This window comes from Cupressus sempervirens, chromosome 7 (genome assembly GCF_028749045.1).
Source record: "Cupressus sempervirens isolate cs-2001-9-10 chromosome 7, ASM2874904v1, whole genome shotgun sequence".
In the NCBI taxonomy this organism is placed as follows: domain Eukaryota; kingdom Viridiplantae; phylum Streptophyta; class Pinopsida; order Cupressales; family Cupressaceae; genus Cupressus; species Cupressus sempervirens.
In genome coordinates this window covers 71,722,286-71,745,228 of record NC_143124.1, presented here as the reverse complement: position 1 = coordinate 71,745,228, position 22,943 = coordinate 71,722,286, and the positions used below count along the sequence as shown (strand labels likewise).

At 33.8% G+C, this 22,943-nt stretch overlaps 1 protein-coding gene across 1 annotated transcript; it reads right to left on the bottom strand.

Annotated features, from left to right (window-relative positions):
- Positions 1 to 5,001: 5,001 nt before the first annotated feature.
- LOC149545546 (disease resistance protein Roq1-like) lies at positions 5,002 to 15,864 on the bottom strand. The gene is made up of 5 exons (XM_089790709.1): positions 15,135 to 15,864; positions 7,826 to 8,948; positions 7,443 to 7,727; positions 7,075 to 7,173; positions 5,002 to 6,983 (listed from the first exon to the last, which is right to left on the bottom strand). Exons 1-5 carry the CDS (start codon positions 15,674 to 15,676, stop codon positions 5,358 to 5,360), a joined length of 3,675 nt encoding a protein of 1,224 aa, XP_089646835.1. The 5' UTR covers positions 15,677 to 15,864; the 3' UTR covers positions 5,002 to 5,357.
- Positions 15,865 to 22,943: the final 7,079 nt, after the last annotated feature.

Genomic DNA, 22,943 nt, shown 5'->3' with positions numbered 1-22,943 from the left:
TTCTTTAAAACATAAGGTTCTGGACTTAATCGATTCTAATGCTTTATCTATTGATAATTTTCATGGTAGTGGAAATAAATGAGTTTCTCCTCCTAATCAAAATTTGCAAATTTATACGAATCCTTTACCTACACATGATACTAATACCATTGCTCAGCCATCTTCTATGGATATTGTGTATGATTCAAAGATGGATGATCTTAATCATATTGTTAATCAAGTGGAGCATGTGGTTCAATCCATATCTCCACCTCAATTTCAAACTCTACTTCAATCTCAAGTTTTAGCTCCACCCCAACTAAAACCTAAGCCTAAATTGAAGCCTCAACCTAAAACTCGACAACAAACTAAGAAAATATGACCTCGACAACTTTTGATTACCTTTGATGAATTTGAAATTATTAAAGCTCTTGATGGTTCCCTTTATATTTATGTTAAGATTTCTCAGATACCCACTCGTAGTTGTCTTGTTGATCCTACCTCCTTAGTCAATGTTATTACAGAAGAAAATCTTTTTATGAAAAGTTTGCAACATGATTTTTATGATAAATTGAATGTGTGGATTCAAACTTGTAATGGTTTTCTTTATCCATCATTTGGTTCTATTGATTTACTGATTGAACTTTTTGGAAAGATTGTGAACACTAACTTTGTTTTTGTTCTTACTTCTGATCAGTTTCAAGTTAAGCTAAGTTTGTCATGGTTAAATTCCATGCATGTTTTTGCTTCACCTATTCATAAATGTCTTAAGTTTTTTTACGATGATGAAGTGAAGATGGTTAATCATAGTTTAAATATCACACTTCTAGGTCAAAGGATTCTGCTACCATTGATTTCTTTTGGCCTTCATTACCTAATCCATGTCCTTCTCAACCTGATCATCTTTTCCATTCATATCAAGTCTGTAAGCATTGTAAGATTCTCAACTTAAGTTTACCTTCTACAGATCTTAACCTTGGTTTTTTAACTACACCTTCCATACCTCCTTTATCTATGGCTTCTACATCCATTAATTGAGTTTCTCATATTGTTTGTCATTCTCCTAATAATACTATTGATCCTCCTTTAAAACTTGTGAAGGATCCAGTAATTAACCCCCATAGTTCTCTGCATATTTCAAGCAAGACAAAAACATAATCGATCTGCTAACGAATGTCATAAGAAGTGTCATGCTCAAGATAAAGCTCATAATTCTATTCTTTAAAAAAAATTACCTTCTTTGGATACAAATATGCATGATGTGTTAGAAGTTGTTGCTAATAATGATGTTAAGATGCATAATTCTGATGATTTTATTTGTATCTTAGATCCTATTTTGATTAATCTAGATGAAGAAGATACTCTTGATGATACTAATGATTTTAATGATGAATATGAAACTATTGACATTGACATTGATTTACCTAATATTATTTCATCACAATTGACACTTACACCTAGTATTAAACATTGTGATTCTCAAGAGGATCCTTGTTTGGAATTGGTTATCATTTCTACTATGTTGGATATAGTCCCTCTTGGGATTTACCCACCTTTCCTAAATGACATACAAGGAGATGGGAAGAGTAGGCGGCACGCTTGATTGGCTTGTCCTTCATGGTAGCCTTTGTTGTGTGTTTCTCGTTTGTACTATGCTTTTCCCATGAGGTGTTTCCTAAATGTTGTTAGATTTTTTTATGTGATCATTATTACTTTGTTAGTGCAAGGTGATAAAAGAATCAAACCTATTGTATTATTCCTCTATATATAATTCTATTCTTCCATATGTTTTACTTGTGCTATTGTTCATACATGTTTCCTTGTGTAATCTACTTGGATTTGTGATTTGGTAGCACTGATTCTTTTTGGTCTCCAGGTCATGGTCCGAAAAGATTCTTATTCGTATCTCTTATGTGATCTTTCCTCCTTTATGTTTGTAGTTCTACTTTCTTTGGGGAATGATGTCAATTCATTTGCAATAATATCATATCATATATATATAATCTTATGATTATACTCACCCTGCAGTAGATAGATCCCTTATGTGTTCTTTTATATATAAAATATATATATAATCTTATGATTATACTCACCCTACAGTAGATAGATCCCTTATGTGTTCTTTTATATATATATATATATATATATATATATATAGAATCTTATGATTATACTCACCCTATAGTAGATAGATCCCTTATGTGTTCTCTATATGTTTATGTAGTATTTCCCTTGCTTTATCTTCATTTGGGGGCATCTAGTAGTGGGAATATAATCATTAGAGTTGTTTATGTTTCCATCAAAATCATTGCTCATGTTAAAGTGTTAGCAATGACTTTAACATGGGGGCATATGCTCTGCTCACTTATTGCACACACACACTTTTTAAAATTTATATATTTTATTTTTCAAGATACCTTTTTTCCCTTTTTGGATTAGTGACTAATCCTTAAAGCAAGTATTTATATTTTAGGATCTCTTGATCCCTCCAGTTTTAAATGTTTTTAATCCCTTAAGGTTGAAGGTGTCCTTAATATTGGATCTCTTTTTTCTTTTTGGTTTCTCTTATAGAATAGAATATTATTGAGGCTAAATCCTTAACGGGTTGACTAGTGAGTAGCCACATTCACTAGGCAGTTTAATTTCATCTTTCCAGTTGTGCAGTTTCCTTGTGTGGTTCACAATGGGACATAAGTTCTCATTCGGCGAGATAATCACTCTTTTTCCTTTTCTCTTTTTCTAGAGATGTCTCTCTTATTGTGATCTTGAAGTTGATGAAGACTTGAGTCTCTTGTGGCTTGAGGATCTCTTTGTCTCTATGATTTTAATAAGATTATCTATTCATTACGATCTACTTTACCAAGAGTTTGCATCGAGTCCATACTCTTGCTAAAGTGGGGGCTAAATGTATCGTCTTAAAATGGAAGCACCTCTGTGTTAAGAGTGTTTAGCCCTCTGAGTAAGTGGTCTAGGGTCATCTCAAGCACCTTGAATGGGTCTTTACATGGATTTGGCTATTTTCCCCCTATTCTGCTTCTCTCTCTATTTTTAGCCTATTTCTGACAACTTTCTCTGTGAAACTCAGGACTTTGACTTTCTAGATCAAAGATAGCCTGAAGGGTCTAGAATGACCTTGACCCTGACCTAGGGCAGGGCTAACCTCATCCCTAACCCTAGGTCCATTTTTCAATTTTTAGGAGTTTTCAAAAAGTTTCATTTTCTCTTTTCTTGGTTGTTTCAAGTTTCAGAATAGTAGACTCTTAAATTACATTTAATCTAGGTCCATTTCTAGGGTTTAAGGTTAATTGGGATTTCATGCTCCCGTGTAGGCCTTCTCTAGGATTTTGTGCCCTAGATCTCTATATAAGGAAGCCTTCTTCCCTCATTTTGACATCAATATCTCTATACTATTCATGAAGCATTCAAGCATTCAGGATTTGATTCATCAAGGAGGTTCATTGTTAGCCATTGAAGGATTCAATCTCTATGGAGCCCTCTTGTTGAAGATTTCTCCATCTGTAATCATCTAAGTCTTTGCCTATGCAAAGATGCACTTAAGATTGGTGTTAAAGATTTAATGTCATTGATTTGAAACATCCTACATTCATTTGGAGCATCTGTACTTGTGGATTCAAGGATTCAAATCCTCCGCAAGGATTTCAATATAAGCAAGGTGAATTATTTCATTTACTTTGTTTATACTTATTGCAATTTTAATTACATTTCAAGGTTGATTCCAAACTGGGGTTTGACCAAGGCAAACCCCCCGTCCAAACAAAAACCATTTTTCTTGCAAATACAGGTGTGGAACAGAGAATTGAAGAAAAGATTTTGATACCCTTCTTGTCGAACTTGCGGGATCCACAAACAAAAATTTTGTCAGAGCAATGCGAGTCAAGGTCAACTTTTTGGGGTACAATTGTGCCCTAGGGTAAGATTGTGCCTCTCTATCTAGGTCAAGGTTGACCTCCCCTCAAAAGCACAAAAGTTTTATGGGTTTTCTTCATCTCAACATTTCTAGTCTGAAATGGAACAGGTTGAAGAATTCCCCAAAACAATACACAGATGTCAAAAATCAGCATTTTCTAGATTTAAGGTTAGTATTTTTCTTTTATCTATTTCAGGATTTAAGCACATACTTTTCAAATAGAAAAGGTCATAAGACCTCCGTTCTACCTATTCTCCATCACCGATCCATTTTTGTATTAATCACTTTCTTGTGGTTAATCAATTTGGATCATTCCTATTGAGAATTCAGGTTGAGGATTGACCCTATTTTATTTCTATTCACCCTTGCAGCTACAATCACTTCAATAATTAATTCGCCTTGAACACTACCAGTAGAATGACTACCTAGACTTAGCAATGTGGATCACTCCTCAAGTTGCAACTTCTCCTATAAGCAATTTCCAAGAGTCTCCTTCAACCAGCTTTGATACCAAAATATTTGTGGGAAAAGACAAGGAGATAAAACAAAATCTACTTACAATTATATTGTTGCACAAGAAACTCAACTTGTATTGCCTAGTGAAAAATCAGATTACAAATGTGTCTTTATAGAGGGCTTAGAAGAACCCAAAACCCTTTTTTTACAGTCAAAACATGTGTTCAAAATTGAAATGAAGCAGTCATATATTGAAATGACCAATGTCTATGATGAACGGTGGAATAATTTTCTTTTTAAATGCATTCTTTGACTTGCAACAGTTTGGTTGGTAGAAATTAATTATCTACCAACAACCACTCATATCACTCCATATTATAATTGTTATAATTTGCTCCTATCATTTCTCCTCCTTGCGCTCTCACGTTTGACCTCAAGAGGCAGCTTTCAAGATAACTATATTTAGTCACAACAAGAGCGCAATAGATGACTGCGCCTGATTTCCCCCATTGTATACTGTATTGGATTACAAATATTTGATATATGGGAATCGATGTCAGAAAAGACACTTTTATTTAATTTCCAGAGTGACAACAACAACAAGCAGGTCTGGAGGCAAGGACTGCAATCAAAAAACAGGAAGAAAAAGATCCATTTTCATTTATCAATGACGTATCAGATTATTCAAGGAAAATAAGGTAAAACAAAACATAAGGTTTAAACTTAATAGATAAACATTTTACTCTCTCGATCTCCTTTCAAAGCAAGAAATAGGCCTGATTGTTTAAGGCCGGAGACTTCAAATCGGTACCTTCAACATGAAAATAAAATTTCCCACTGCTTCCTTGCAGCAAGAAACAATTTGCATCCTTTCCAATGCATGAAGATTATCAAATCCTTCTATGATCTGCAGCTTGTCACAGTTCTGAATTATAATCCGCTTCAAACAGCTCAGTCGGACAACATTTGATGAGTCATATTGTAGTTCCAGTCGTTACTTAAGGTCCCAAATTGCAGCCACTGTTGTCAGTTCACAGTATTCTTTTATTCTGAGATCCACAAGATTTGTTGGCAAAGTTATGTTCTGCAGCTTCCCACATCTGGCAATGCTGATCTTCTCAAGGCATGCTTGACTTGCACAACATGGCAGATCTTCAAGCTCCCCGCAATCTGATATGGATACCTGTTTCAAATTTTGGCATCTGAGCAACTGGAGACTTTTGAGCTTTCCACATCTTTCAACGATAAGATTCCCACATCCATCAACTGTAATCTTCCCACATCCATCATTGCCTTGTATGGTCTGCAGCTGGTCACATGTATGACTTTTAGTCGACTTCGGACAGCTCAGGGGAGCAAAACTTGAGAAGTCAGTTTGCTCCTCATATTCACTATGGTTACAAATTGCTGCCACTGTTTCTATTTCCCTGCAGTCAATTATTTCGAGTTCCACAAGCTTTGTTGGCAATGCTATGTTCTGCAGCTTCCCACATCTGACAATTGTAATTTTCTCAAGGCACGTTTCAAGTGAAGAAAATGACAGCTCTTGAAGCTCTGGACAGTTGTAAATGGTAATACTTTCCAATTCATGCAGCTCATCAGTGCCTTGAATATTATTTAATTTGGCACAACTCTGAATATTAATCCACTTCAAACAGCTCAGTCGGGTAACATTTGAGAACTCTTGTAGCTCCAGACATTGCCTATGATCAAAATTCAATTCCTCTCTTTTCAGGTTTCTACATTTTTCTATTTGGAGTCCAGCTACATGTTTTGTTGCCAAAGTTATGTTCTGCAACTTCTCACATCTGACAATGCTTATGTACTTGAGGCATGTTTGATGTGCAGAACATGTCAGATCTTCAAGCTTCCAACAATCTGATATGCATAACTCTTTCAGATTTTGACATCGGAGAATCTTATGGCCATTGAGCTTCCCACATTCATCTTGAACAAAAGGCAATGCCTCGAGCTCTGGACAAATCCTTATGAATAATTTTGAAACATCAAATTTACCCATCACTCTTTTCAAATTTTCACATTCGGAAAAGATAAGACTCTTGAGCTTCTCACATCCATCAATTGTGACAGTCTCCAAGTTACCTGGACCCTGAATAAGTGGCAACACTTCAAGCTTTGGACAGGCACGAATGTTAATGCTTGCAACCTTTTCAATATTTAACATTCCTGATATCGTTTCCAAATTTCTGCAATCGTCGAACTCAAAACATGCTGGCTTGAAAGAGTCATCTACATTAATCCACTTCAAGTTGCTCTGACCTACTACACGCAGCTGCTCTAATATCGGACACCTTAAAATGACCAATTCTACCAGCTTCTTAAGATCGGATATTCCTGCCACGATTTTCAGACTACGACACTGGCGAAGTACAAGTTTCTCCAAGCTGTACAAACTTATAACACTCAACTCCTCAAGGTCACTGCACCTAGAAATGTTCAATTCCATCAGCTTCTTAAGATTAGATAATCCCGGCATGGTCTTCAGCCGATCGCAATCATCAATTGTAATTTTTTCCAAACTATTTGAGAGTACTGATAAATCTGAAAATTCTTTTATGGAAACCCTACGCAAATGCAGCTCTTTCAACCGGTTGGGCACCTGAAATTCAAAATAACATTCAATTGCTAGTAATAGTAGAGAGAGTAAATATCGTTAATGGCAATTTAATTTTCATTTCAGAGCATAATACCTTTACGCTGCTCTGCCACAATATTTTGAGGCATAAATTATGGACTATCGAGCTTCCCAAAATTTGGAGAGGAGTCCTTGAAGTCGAAGGATTACTTCGCTGCAATTAATATATTTGGATGTAATTTTTAAAAATACGTCTAAGATGAATGTGTTTGTACAGTGAGTTCTTAAAACCGCTTCCTAAGAATAGTCCTCAGTTGTATAATTTAGATAAATATTCTATTACGATTCAAGCACTTGGTAATATTCCACGGATGGCCGCCCCAAACTAAAAACAAATTATTATTTTTAACCAATCTTTATTGGCTAGCGATAACAAAGACAGTTCCGTTGATTGAAATGTAGTTTTCATCGACAATGTAATACCTGTCCATGGCTGCTCCACAATGTTTTGAGACTAAAACCGTCGACGCTCAAACATCGCAACTTTTGAAGAGGAATCCACGATGGAATGCATGCCTCTGACTGACTCAGATTCCGAAAATGGTCGTAGGAGAGCTTAAGCCTCAATAAAACCGTTGACCTTTCCGTACTGACATCTGATTCTCCAAGAAGATATGTAACATCACATTTCATGGACTCGTCATAAAATGAATGGAAGCATCTAGCTTTGGTTTGCCGGACTAGAATGTTTTTGAATCCCTTTGATCCCTACAATCACAGAACCATCATAGACTTGAATTAAGAAGGTCAAATACGTAAAGTATCTCATGGTATGAAGCAGAAACTGGGAGGAGACACAACCATACCAGATATTCAAGGTCTCCTCGGCGCCACAACCGAGGTGGGCTCGAGCTATTTGCAATTTCCCTTCCCATGTCCCGCAGATGGTCATGCATTCTCAAATATTTAGAATGCCCTTCCATTTCTTGAACAAGACACTTATTTTTAAGTGTTTCCAGGGCATGCTGAGCGCTCCATCCTGATGCCTCCCATACTTCCATGGCTTCGTTCTTGGATTTGTCAACAAAAAAACATGCTATATCCATTAAAATCTGCTGTTCCTCGTAGTCCAGTGCATCAAAGCTTATTTTGAGCCTTTGATGTACATCCCTATGCAGTGTCTTGCTGACTTTTTCTAATTCTAACCTCCAATAATTCTGATCTCTGCCACGAGCATGACTACCAAGAACTTGAAGTGATAGAGGTAATCCTCCGCATACATTGAGGAAATAATTAACCAGATTCTCATAATCCTCGGCCGGATAGGGTTGGCCGAAGGCATGCCAACAGAACAGCTCTCTGGCATTGTCTATATCCATCCCTTTAAGATTATAAGCAGCACTAATTTCAGCGTTTATAAGCACCCCCACATCACGGGTTGTAACAATTACAAGGCTATGTACCGACTTCTTTAGCATCTCCATAATAAGTAGAGAATCTAACTGCTGTAGATGATCAATATCATCCAGAACAATTAGGAAACTCAGCCTGTTGCTCCTTTCTACGCAATTCGCTATATGAGTTTTTCCTTCCTCTGTAGATTGAAAATTGAATTGATCGATCTGGAATAGATCTTTGATGAATTTCATTTGTAAAGAAGAAAAACTTCTATTTGCATACGCTTCCCTCACATCGAACAGAAAACAGGTTCGCTCATATTGGGAGCGTTTCCGGTTAAACAACTCTTTGGCCAGAGTTGTTTTGCCGACCCCACCCATTCCAAAAATGCCGACGATCTGAACCTTGTCTTTGTTGCCTTCATTCGTCTGGCAAAGCCTCTCGAAATCTTCGACAAGCTGATCAAGGCACACCCTTTCAAAATCTTTCACAAGCCTCTGAAGTCCCACTGGATATTTGGCGACATGCAAAGATCTTTTCCTTTCAACTTCCTTTTGGACAGCTGACACTATATTTTGGCTGTCACTGATACTTCACAAAGGGAAAGAAGATCTCGATAAGAAAACAATTTAGCTCGCTAAAATATTAGTAATTTTTTAATGATAAATAAGAGTATATAATAGCCAAGCGTGATGGAAACGCCGAGATCCTGTTAATAAGCTGTGCTTACATTCATTGCCATGCAACTTACTGTTTAGAAAGAATTTGAGCAAACAAATTGAATACAACAACGATTACGTAAGCACTTCATTTTTCTTTTCTTTTTCTTTAAGATATTAATTTAGTAGTTTTAAATATTAATTTTATAAATCTATTGATTTTTCTCCTCAAAGATTTCGATAAGAACTTTATTTCAATTGATATATGTTATGCTTGTTAAATGTATGAAAAAGATAGTTTGATCTAGGCGTAATGAATGTTAAAGTATATTATTCATTTTCATAGGAGAGGTTATTGTGAACCACTTTTTATTAAACATGAATCAATGAGTTTACTCAAATATACCATAGTTTTTTATTTCTTTCATAGTCTTAGTCGAACTCATGGGTTGGAACCACTCAACTGATCCCTGATGTCAAGTACCCTTCAGGTTGATTGGTATTCCTCTTTTGTTATTGAACCTTCCCTTTGAGTCATCTTTTTTCTTTCATACCAAGTCCTTAGTATTTTGAGTTATCTTTTTGAAGGCTTTAAACCTTTGAACCTCTTTGAACTATTTGAGCCATCTTGAACTGGGTTCAAAATGGTTCAGATGGTACACACATATTCCAAATTACTGATGGTGGTGGACTCCATACTCCAAACTAGATTGTCAAGTACAACATCATACTAAGACTAAGTGGCTGAAAGCTCAAGGTAGTATGATAGAGTATAATGACACTATGAGAAAATAATCTTCTTTACCAATGTTACACATGATGAAGGTTTGGGGATTGTTTGCATTTCTCATATTCACATCAGCCACATTTGCACTCTACCTTGACTGATCACCATGCTTCTTCCAGCATTCACTTGCATAATGCCCAAATTTATGACAATAATAGCATTCTACATTACTCTTGTTGGAGTTGTAGTTTTTCTTACCTCGTCTAGAGCCATTTTGAGAGTTTCTTGGTCCCTCTTGATTGTCTTCTCATCCTAAGCTTTCTCCTCCAAAATTCCTCTAACCATTTCTTCCATGACATCTACTTCTTGAGCTTCTACCGAAGTCATTTCTTCCTCTTCCCCTGCCTCTTGAATTTTTTTGAGCTTTGAAAGCTTGTTCTTGGGAAGATGTAGTTGACTTGTTAATACGGTGATCATGGGTTTGAAAAGTACCCATCAATTCATTCATTGTCAATGTGGTGAGGTCCTTTGCTTCCTCAATAGTCATCACAAGATTATCATACTTATGAGGCATACTCCTCAGTATCTTATCCACTATCCTTTTCTCTTCATACTGTTAGTTTGCGGTGATTGATCAAGGAAGTACTGCATATACTTCATAATTCTTTGGAAAAACATTTTGGGCCCTATTTTATTGGGAATTTTGGGCCAACATGTTATAATTAAATATAAGCCTAAAGCAGCAAAAATCTTGTCTAAAAAGGCTTAGGGTTAGGAATTTCATGATGTGTTATGTGAAAATTACTTCTTGTGGCAGTATTGAGTTGTAAGAGATTACAGATTGTAATCAAGTTGTAATCACTGGATCATAATAATATTGGACTTGTTGTTTGGTGGACATAGCTCAGGGTTTGGGTGAACCACGTTAAATCTTGGTGTCTTGTGTTCTCTTCTATGTGATTTTTTTTTTTTCTGATATTGGTTATATTTGAATGTAATTGTACTACTTTTGTTTATGATTAATCCTAACACACACTCTTCTCCATTTGATTTGAGTTGGTTTATCAAACTATATATCCTTGAGCTGAAATATGCAATAGGTTAATTATCTTTCACTTGAAAGTTCTCAAACTCCCTTCTAATCATTTGTAGCTTCACTACTTGTACTTTATTAGTCCCTTTGAAGTTTGTCTCAAGAATATCCCATGCTTTCTTTGAATAGTTAGTTGTTGTTATCTTAGGAAAAAGTGTTTCTATAATGGTTGCCTCAATCAAGCTTAATATTTTTGCATCCCTTCTTGAATCCTTCAACTGAGTATTTTGATGGTTGGTGAGGGTAGCATGTTGTTCTAGGTCAATTGCATCATTGAAACCATTCACCACAAACTCCCATAAGTCATTTGCAAATATAATGGTTCTCATTTTCTTTGCCCAAGTGTCATAATTTTTTCCATTAAAGGATGGTGGTTGTTGTCATGTCTTTCATACATCTCCAGCCATGTCTGTTGCACAAGAATGTCAAACACCCAAAAAACTTTTCCCAAATTCACGAGGATGTGGGGCCTTACAACTCTGATACCATGTAAAAACTTTCATACAAGGCATCATGAATATACAAATGGAAAAATCACATAGACTAAAATAAATAGATTTGTCATAGTTTACTTGGATTTCTTCGTCAATATCCAAAGTTCTTTTATATATATATGGGGAAGACATTTGATAGAGAATCACATTCAATGAAGGAGGATCTAATCAGCAAATACAAGGAGATGGGAAGATTGGGGAGAATGGCAACAAAGAGACATTTGAACATGGAGGAGATTGTAGGTAGTAAAGACCACCAAAATTAAAAATAGAACCCCTAGTGACAAAAAAAAAAGTTTCCCCGATGACTTCTTCATTGGAATAACACAATCCTTGCCTCTTCAATGATCAAATGGGAAAATGATAAAAGGCAGGAAAAGCTAATACGCACATACAAATGACAACACCATGGGCAAATGGGTCAATCCTGTGGAGCTAGAGAAATTAATAAATTGGTCGATAAAAGAAAGTGAATTCACTGTCAACCATTCAAAGCCTAAATGAAAAGGCATCTCATGAAGCATTAGGAAGGAGGACTATACAAGTTCACATAGAATTTTCAATAGAGTTGCATATGACAATTGGGCACAATTGAGTTAGAATAGGCAGCCAAGTAGAGAGCGGCAATGGACAAAGATAATATGAAGTGGGTTCCTTATGTATTGGATTTTTTTTAAACAACTCTTCATGGATGATAGTGAGAAAAAAAATTGGTATCCACCACTACTAATAATTATTGAAAGTAAAGAAAGGAGCTTGTCTCTATTTGTTCTTCTAATATATGCATCTTGCCACTATATCTAAGCTTGATTAAAAAATTATTCTTGCAATGTTGACCCTTTTACCTCTATTTAGCATTGAAATTCATGCAAGATCTCTCATGCATTTTCATAGTTGGGTCTTTTAGAGGGAAGATGTGAGGTTGTAAAAATATAGGATGAGTAATTATTGTATTCCATAGTGGAATGCTAGCAAAGTCATCTAAGTCTAGTTGGATAGCGTTCTAATTTCTTTCTTCAAAGCTAAAATATAAAAAAATGCACTATATATATATATATATATTTGAAGATGAGAATCCGAGAAGCTATCATTAGGTATGCTAGAGAATATTTTTGATCCCCGAGAAATTTATATTTAAATAAGAGCAATAAAAAAAAATCACGAGTATGGGACCCGTTGCACCTTGTAATTTAACCTCTAAGATTTAGAAGTTTTCTCTCTATTATGGGTATTTTGAAAGGGAAAGGGGTTCACTCAAGTAAAAAAATTAAGTAAGAAAATGAACAAAATTGACAAAGCACTTAACACACTTTATACCTTCCAATCTAGGGAAACATCATTTTCCAATAGAAAAACATTAAACCTTTTATTGTTGGGAAGGGGAACAAAGTACATTTAGTGAAAAGAAAAAGTGTTGCATTCAAATCCTCATGATGGGTAGCATTTTCAAGAGTCTAATGAAGATACATACATCCCTAGTATCACAATAATTACCCATTCTAGGATTTCTATTAAGAATGTTACTATTCATCTTTTATTTTAGAGAAAAATAGAAGACTAAAAAGCTTATGATTCACAATTCACTCAAATAGATAAAAGATAAGAGATTAATATTAGTAAATAGGACCATATAAATACATTTATAGCACATAACACAATGATAACCAACATAAAAAGGCAACAAACATATATATTTGACACTTTTCTAAGAAAATATATGCTAAGGCCAAAATGTAGATCACACTTTACAAATTTAATAGTACAATACATCTCATATTGAGTAAAGATATTTCTAAGAAATGTAAACTATTAGAGGTCTAAAATCCATATTTAATTAATATGAAAGGGTGATAAATTAGTTAAATGATGCAAACATGTTTAATAGAAATTAGAAGAAAAATAAAATTTAATTAAATAAGTGAAAGTATTTAATTATTCATGAGTCTAAGTCATGATCAGAAATTATTAAAATTGCACATCAAAAAATTATTTTCCACTTGTTTGAACATAGTTACATGGACTATAAAGAAACAATGTTTAGTTGCTCTTTCATTCATAAAAGAAGAGCATATTGTTTTCACTTCCATAAACACACAAGGTTTAATTAGAATGGAACAAATTTAATCGGCCATAATTTGACTTCAAACATCTTGTCCCTCATAGGAAAAAAAACTCAATTTTGAAATACCCATCCATTTGAATTTTGACTAAAAGGAAAGAGGTAGAACTTAAGTATTTATCAACTTGAATACATATTACAAATATCTTTTAAAAAGTAGTTACAAAGTTTCATTTTTCACATAATGAAACAATTGATAAGTAGGTGATATTTTCCATGGAAAGTCAATTTGTGATTTTCTATTGGGATTCAACTATCTAGTTTTTTGAGTCAAACTCACTGATCCATATTTCATGAGTAGTTGTTCACATTAACCCATCTCTCATGATAATGAATGGAACACTCGACACTCATTGGGTCGAGGTGATGCTCACAGCTCAGTGAAGCATTGTGACTTCTCTGGATGTCACTCAATTGACTCAAGAAACTACATAGTTGAATCCTTATAGCAATATCATAGTTTGGACTTGTTGTGGAAAATATCACCTAGTTATCAATTGATGAGCTTGAGGGGTTTTCTAATGAATGGTTCATAAGGCACAACACTTGGTGAAGGTTTTGCAAATGGGGTTACAAGCAGAGTGGGTTTAACCATAGAGGAAACTTTGTGGTTAAGCATGCTCAAGATGGAGTAGTATTGGGATGGGTGACCTCCTGGGAAGTCTAGATACTTCACCTCAATGAGTATCACCTAGATCCAGTGAGTGTTGAGTGTTTCATCTATTCTATGAGAGATGGGTTCATGTGAACCATTACTCATGAAATATGGGTCAATGAGTTTGACTCAAGAAACTACATAGTTGAATCCTGATAGCAATATCACAATTTCAAAATCTAGTTAACATCAACAAGGGTAGGTTGATAATGATGTCCACATATATTGCCATGCAACTTATAAGGATTTTGAATGCAAGTACAATTGTTTAAACAAACTTTTCAGATTTGCCATGTACAACCTTAAATTAGTTATTATAGATCAATCACTAATTTTTAAAACAAAGTGTTACATTTAAAATTATATTTCAACTAATATGTTTTGCACAAAAAATCTACTAGAAGGGGAAGGACCTAATTGTTGTGGGCATTTCAATAATTTTTATAACATTCGTTGGTTTGATAGGTATTATATTTTAAAAAGTAGTTCAATATGCGAAAGCACTTCATTGTATCAAAAAAACTTGACTTAGTACATATTTATGAGGCTTACATTTTTTAGTCTTTTTGATATACCCACATTATATTTGATAATGTAACACTATAACCTTAATTCTAAGTAAGGAACTTAAATTGATACTGATTTCAAATAAGTGAAATTGATTTTTCTAAAAACAACAATTTACAGAAAGAATTTCCATTTGCTATTTGAACAATCAGTGGGAGGACAATAGAGTTCCTAGTTTTGCTTTACGACAAATTAACTTTTTTAAGCTGTCTATGAAAAAAAAAGATGTTTATACTGAATATGTTGCGCTGTAAGTTGCATTCCCCTTTCTGAATATTCAATGGTGGAAAGCATTTTTGCCGCACCCATCTGTTTATTCTATTTACTTAAGCAACAGCGATAGTCAAATTATAATCCTGATAAATTCCGACAGAATTTGGCTGCCTAAAATCTACAAATTTCATGGAATAAAAGCCAGAAGAATGTACACCAACAGAGTATAAGGGAAACGTGGAGATCTTACTTGAAATGGCTGCTGATTTCATAGCCTGTGATATATGAAACAGTTTGGAGTGCTTCCTTCCAGTCCTTAAGCTTCTCCATATACCTCCCCTTCTCTTCGTATTTAGCAAACGCCTTGCCATACTTACCCTTTTCTATGTAGCGAAGAGCCGAAGGCTCCACACCGTAGAACAACGGAATGATCTTAGCACTACTTTGTAACATGAGAACGAGCTCCGCCAAACACCATGGAGACTCTGCATATCCTTCGGAAAAGATTGCAATATGAGCTGAAGCAGAGTGGATGGCATTCTCAATGGTTGAAGGAAATGAGTCACCGAGTTCTTTCTCTTTTGAATCAAGAAATGCATGTATTCCTAAATCTATAAGAGAGTTGTAAAGCTGAAGGGCAAGAGTTTGTTTGACATCAGGGCCTCTGTGGTTGATGAACACTTCAAACAATCTTGAAGATTCATCTACTCTCCTCCTTGTACCGTGAGGCTCAATTCCAGAGAAAGCGTCATGCTGCATAGTCCATGGGTGAGACGATGATGCGGATGCCATTGATTAATGCTAAATAAGAAAGCGGGTGTGTATTTCTGGTGCAGGGGAAGGACAGAGGGAATTGGACAGAAGCATAAGCAGAGGATCATATAAAAACTCTAGATGCAAACGACCTAAGGCGTAAATTTTCCTTCCGGAAAGTACCAAGAAAAACCATGGAAAACGCTTAGAAAGTAGGCACCACTTACACCACCATGAAGAGTAAATTAGATTCCATTTAATGAGTCAAAGTCTGAATTTTTAAGTAATGAGTGCCGGCCACTTGTTAGGCCCTAGGCGTTCTCAATGTGAAAGAGGTCAAGCTAAATTTTCCAATCTACAGTGTAGCTCTTGCTCATAGCCTTCGAGAGACAATCAAACTGATCATCACCGCTGATTCATGTGCTTGTACAGCTATCAAATTTTGTCGGAAGTGCATGTCAATTAACTCTTGTCCTTATTTGAAAAAGAAAGCGCGTTTCAGTAAAATATGAGAGTTTTATGTAAGTATATTCTGCATATTTCGGTTTGGGAAATTACCTGAGCCGATTCTATTAAATAATTGAATGAAGTGTCGTGAAAATTTGAAAAGAATTTTTCGGGGAAAGAGAAGTTCTAATTCAAAACAAGGACGCATAGTTCAGTTCCTATCGTAGTGATAAAAATATTCTACAATGGAAATTGTTCACATTGACTTTTCATTGTTCTAATCTAAAAGTTTGGTGAAAATTATATATGCAGGGTAAAAATTATATAATTTGTTAAATCAAAAAGATAGAAATTAAACAAATTCTTTTAATTGTGATATTGCTATCAGGATTTATATGTAGTTTTGAGTCAAATTCATTTACCCACGTTTCATGAGTAGTGATTCAACATGAATCCATCTCTCAATAGAATAAATGGAACACTTAGCAACTCATTGAATATAGGTGATGCTCACAAGGGTGAAACGTCGAGACTTCCTGGGAGGTCCCCTCTAAGTACTACTCCAGTTTTAGCGCGCTTAACTACGATCCAATGAGTGACCTCCCAAGAATTCCCAATGTTTCACCCCTGTAAGCATCACCTAGATCCAATGAGTGCTAAGTGTTCTATTTATTCTCATGAGAGATGGATTCATGTTGAATCACTACTCATGAAACATGGTTCAACGAGTTTGACTCAAAATCACATAGTTAAATCGTAATATCAATATCACAATTTGACTTGTTGTGGGAATTATCTCCTACTTATCAATTGATGAGCTTAAGGGGCTTTCTAATGAATGATTCATAAGGCACAACACTTGGTGAAGGTTTTGCAAATGGGGCTGCAAGCTTTGGGTTTAACCATGGAGGAAACTTCATAGTCAAGTGCACTCAGGCTGGAGTAGTACTGGGATGGGTGACCTCTCGGAAAGTCTCGGTGTTTCACCCCTGTGAGCATCACCTAGATCCAATGAGTGCTAAGTGTTCGATTTATTCTCATGAGAGGTACATTCATGTTGAATTACTACTCATGAAACATGGGTCAATGAGTTTGACTCAAAATCGCACATTTAAATCTTGATAGCAATATCACAATTTGACTTGCTCTGGAAATTATCTCCTACTTATCAAACTCTTTTAAATTTAGAAGAGGAAAAACAAGTTGAAACACCTCTAGTATGAGCATTGTGCAAATCGTGATGCCACCCTCTTTTCATGGCTATGAATCCAGTAAACGAAGGGCAACAATAACTCGGGGATATTTGGCGAGCCTTGGTCACCCAAATTCTGGCCGAACTACCAAAAGCTAGAGGGAAGAATGGTGAAAAAGAATAAAACATATTAGCATGAATGAATGCTATAATAGAAACTACTAATCATGTAATGATTTGATATTAACATCCATAGTTTAGGTTTTTTTCTAATTTTTATTTTTATAGATGTGTAATAGATACAATCTTTCGTGCTATTAGTTTTTTAATTTTTGTTTCTCCATTTATTGTAATAGATTTTTAATCAGTTTCATTATTTTTGTATGATCACTTGTAGATATTAATGATTCATTCAACTTCAATTTGTATGTATGATCTTTGTTCAGCTCATGTGCCAGTACTGTATTTTTTGACTAAACAATTTGTGTGTGTGATAGGTGGTGTTTAATTAGACAATATCATTTTTAATTTTTTGTTCAGTGGATAATGAGATTAATACTTCAATCTATTAGGAATGGAAAGGAAAGGGGGTTTTTATAGTCCACGACTCTATGCCATAGTTTCTAGGTTTGTGTATGGTGACAGTGATATGGGACTACCTTGTACTCTTTTTTGAGAGGCGCTTGGCACTACAAATGAGGCGTACATATCCTACCCCCGAATGGGATTTGAAATTGTGACCTCTCTTTCAAAAGTACAAGTTCTCCACCACAAGGCCAACTCAGGCTATACAAGTTTTAGTGAGGAGATCAAAAATTGCTGCAGTTTGCTAAAAAAATGGAGAACTACAAGATTTGGGCATTCTTCATCTAAATTAAGTACAACTTGGTGGAGCTGAAATTTGAAATCAAAAAGCCAGCATCAACAAGTGTAGGGTTGTTAATGCTTGTGAATGTTGCAAGAATTCAATTCAACAAATGGCCTATAGAAAATTGGAAGTGGCCAATGTAGATCAACTCAATGGCAAGTAAATAAGATGAAAGTGAAACATGTTAAAAGATATGCTAAAATGTGATAAAATCACTCATCTCCCCAAAATTTGTTGCATTTCAAATGCACAAAGTGTAAGAGCTAAAATGATCAACTAAATTAAGGATAATTGTTGTACCAACTATACCTATAGGCACTATCTAAACAAAGGAACATTGAATATACTTCAAAACTCCAAAGGTTTCAATAAATCCAATGTACTTATTTTATAGGAACTACGTAGTTGAAATTAATGACACCACATTGTTTCTCTTTTATACACATTAAAATTTGGATTGTACATTATTTGAGATGAATCAAAAAATCTTGTAATCCCTACTATTTGGAGTATGAACCAATAGAAAAATGATATTAAACAAACTTCAATGAAATATGAAAAACCATTAGAAATTTTAAAAAAATCATCAAATAGGTCTCTATAATTTAAATAAAGCTCTCTCATTGGTCAATATTAATTCATCAAAACATCCACTACCTAAGTTCATTTGTTGACCACTAGGTATACAAATCCATAAAGGAAAATAGCTTTCTGCCCCCCTTACTCCCTAAGATCAATCCATTTCAATTTTTTTTAATCTAAAAACAAAAAAAAGTCCAAATAACTCTGCTCAGTAAAATTTTCCTGAATCTTTTGAAACCATGTAAATGCAATATATTTTATATAGCATTTGGAAAAAAAAAATAGAAAAAACTTGGAAATTTAAAAATTTGAACTCTACAATGACACCTCAATGAAAAATGCTCTCATTGTACACCTTGAAGTATGTTCAAAGCTATCAATGGAAAACTATTTTTAGAGCAAGGTAGGCAATTAAATAAATTGATCCTCAAATTCACCACATAGCAACAAGAAATAAAATGTACAAACAACAAGACTCAAAATCAAAAATTTGGAAGAAATCCATCGATACAACTAAAATAGTAAAAAAGAAATATGGTCAAATACATCAACGGTGACTGTATTGTAGGGTTTGATGTTCAAGACAAAGATTAGATCTACTTGAAGGTAGTGCAAATTAGCAGATTATGTACAAGAATATCGGATGCTCATTTACAAAGCAACATATAACAATTTATTTATTTTTTAAATCCCTAGCAACTATTGCTAATGATAACAACAATTTTTAACTTTTTGGCTTCCCTCACAAGACTTGAAAACTATACGAATCCCAAATATTTCAGAGGGGAATCTATAGAGAATAGTGTAAACTAGCTAGAAGAAAAATGAGAAAATAATAAAAAATACCATGTACAAAAGAATGAACAAAACATCCACAAGTTAGAAATAAAAATAAGGAGATGAGCGAAAAAAGAAAGTAGAACTTGAAGGGGGACAAATTTCTTACATCAATATTTGTTACAAAAATGGAGGTAACATTTAATATTGAAAGCTTCATACATCTGCTCTACAACTTCATTTAGAAGAGATTTCAGATTCAAGATTCTGGACTTTTTGTAATTCACAATCCCAATGGATGATGCGCATTGAATTTGAATAACTTTCTTCAAAAACTATATTAAATGTTAACATTGACCACTCCTCAACACATCAAATATCTGAGCATTTAGTAAAAATTTGTAAATTTCTAAATCTCTTCTGGTTCTTTAAGATTTGACAATAATACATATTAGAGTTCTATACATGTGCACAATGAAATATTGCATTCTTTGATAAACTAAAAGTTTCTTTTTAAAATGGAAGATTGATTATTCAATGTATGAACAAATAAAGTTAAGATAAATAATTTTAAATGAAAATGAATAACAAAATTTATATGAAGTAAAAAATATTAGGAACATGTGAAAATTTATATTGGCTATATAAAACTTCAAAATAAGCATGTCACAGATGTTATAGTATCTTGCATGTTGACATGAACTAATAAAAGTTATTCCAAACTTCACCCCTTAACACAACCTTCCACACACAATTGTGAGGCAGAGAAAAGAAAACCCTTGGTCAAATCAACACCATATCATCTGTCATGTGAGATAGATAGATAGGTAGATGGTGTTCAAGGAGGTTTCTTACACCAAATTTTGACGAAGCAATACTACACCTGAAACCCGTATTTTTCTAATTCAAAATGATATGTAAATGATTATGAAAAAAATATAAGTTTTTCATCATGGTCCCATAGATTGTTTCATCTTGTCTATGTTAAAATATCTTCATCCATTCATTCTCATAGGTTTCTTACAGAAATTTAGAAATATGTAAATTGAATTTTTATATAAAGTTCATTATAATTAGGTTAAATTAAAAGAATAATCATTTTTTTACCAAATTAAGATTAACAATGTCTTTACTTAAATATAATTTATTAATTTAAGTAAAAATTTACTTTATTCAATTAAAATTGTATTAGTTATATAATTATTCTATTTAATGATTAAAACAAATAAAATGCAAAAAAATAATTTATTAATTGTAACTTGTAAAATTAAAATAATATAGTACTTGCATCTAAAAAATTTGTAATACTTATCAAAAAATAAATTTAATCAAATTTATTATGATTTTAATTTTAATTGATGAATATTTTAAAATGAGTATCAATATGCCTACTAATAATAAAAATGAATAATAAATTCTATTTTGATGCAAATTTATTTAAATTTGAATTAGTGTTAAAATTTTAGCCTATATTGAAATAAAATATTACTATTTTTCTCTCTTATTTGTGTCGCCTTCTAGGGTTTCTTTGTATATTTCATTGAATTTGTTTGTGCCCATGACCTATTCGACTAAATGCCTAAAAGAAGTTTCTTGTAATGGATTGCAATTGTTGCAGGATATATACAAATATTTAACGCTTTACAAACATTCAAGAAAATATACTTGGTAGGTGTTAAGTTGGACTTCACAACCTTTGCAAAAATACTCATTGCATATGCCAAAATGGGAGCTTTCAAATAGGGTATAGAAATATAACTTTAGTAGGCATTGTAAAATGTGGGAGCGTGGAGAAGGTAGGTTAACTATTTTGACAAAATGCCTCAAGTCCATAAGTGGTCTCATGAGATGCAATGATTATAGGATATGTACAAAATGGATTTGTTAAATACCTTTAAAACTAGTCAAGAAAATGCAATCAGAAGGTGTAAGGCCATATTTTATTATCTCTTCTAGCATATCCCTGTCTATGCCAAAATGGGAGTTTTAGAATAGGACATGGGTATTGGTTAAAGCATAAAGGATAGAGGAATGATGTCAGATGTTTAATTGAATCCTATGATAGAGATGAGTAAATATATCAACCCAGATAAAGAAAGAAATAGTGTTGTCAATATCTGTGAATGTTAAATTGGGGGAAATCCGATTGAAGGCTACAAGAAGTGAAAAGCTTGATTAAAGAAAAGAAATCCACTCACAACCCACCAAGAGGCATAAAGCATATAAAGACAACAATGAATGTTGGACAAGAATCATGACATGATAGCAATAAAATCATGACCACCAAAAAATTAAATAGATCATGAAAAGCCAAGGGAAATCATTAGTTTTCCTTATTAAAACAGCTAAAAAATGATATATCTATCAACACATAAAAAGCTTGATAGGGCAAAGAGTGTGCAAATCCATTAGAGATGCAATGAAGGGACAAAGGAACCAAAACTTGCAATAATATTGTTACAATGTTCTTTGCTACTTATCCTCCTCCCCTAAAGTAAAAAATTTATATTCTATTTTATTTCTCAAAGTAGAAAAAGATTCTTGAAGCCATCGTGGTGGTTATTTATACTTACAATAACTTTTAAAATGGAAACCAAAGAACTGGAAAGACTTTAGAGCATATGGAAATGGTTTACCCTTGAACAAGAGGAATCCCAATTTTCCTCTAAATAAAACATTCATTCTATGAACATAAACACTCACACAATTACCAATGGTTGTGGAAATAATAGTCTAGATTCCTCTCATTACAACTTTCTCTATTTTTCTCCAAGGTAAAAGTATTATCATTAGATATGTATAGAGTGTTTTTTTTACTAAATGATAGGTTAAATTTATTGAAACACAAAGAGATACGAAAAGAAGAGTTGGGTAAGTGCACCAAGTTGTTGTGCCAAAAGGGGAGTATAAGTGGACACCTTTTTCCTGAAATCAGCAATTTCTGAACTTCAACAAGAATTTGAAGATAGTTACACTCAAAATTTTAAGATATGACAAAAACAAAAGTTGTAGTCCTTTGAATCTAGTTTCTAAACTACTAATTTTTTTTCAAAATGGTTTAGTTTTAGGTCCTCAAAAAAGGGGGCCACAAAAAGTGGCATTGTTTATTCCAAAAAAACATAACACAGTACAAAGTGTGGCTCCCTAAAATTTTTACTTTTTTTTTTTAAATTCTTTAATCACTCTGGTCAAAAGTTACTTAACACTATGTAGTTTATCTTAGATTTTTTGGGTAATTTTATAATGTGTATTTTTTTTTAATAAAATTTTTAACTAGACACATCCCAAAAATGTGAAATATCTGTGTGCTCCCCCTAGAAATAATTGAAAACTAATCTAAATTCAAAACCTCTTTTTTTTCAAAGTGTGTAGAATGGAGTCTAGTTTCTAAAAAAACTAAGTTGTTGCAAAATTTGATGAATGAGCTAAAATCTACAACC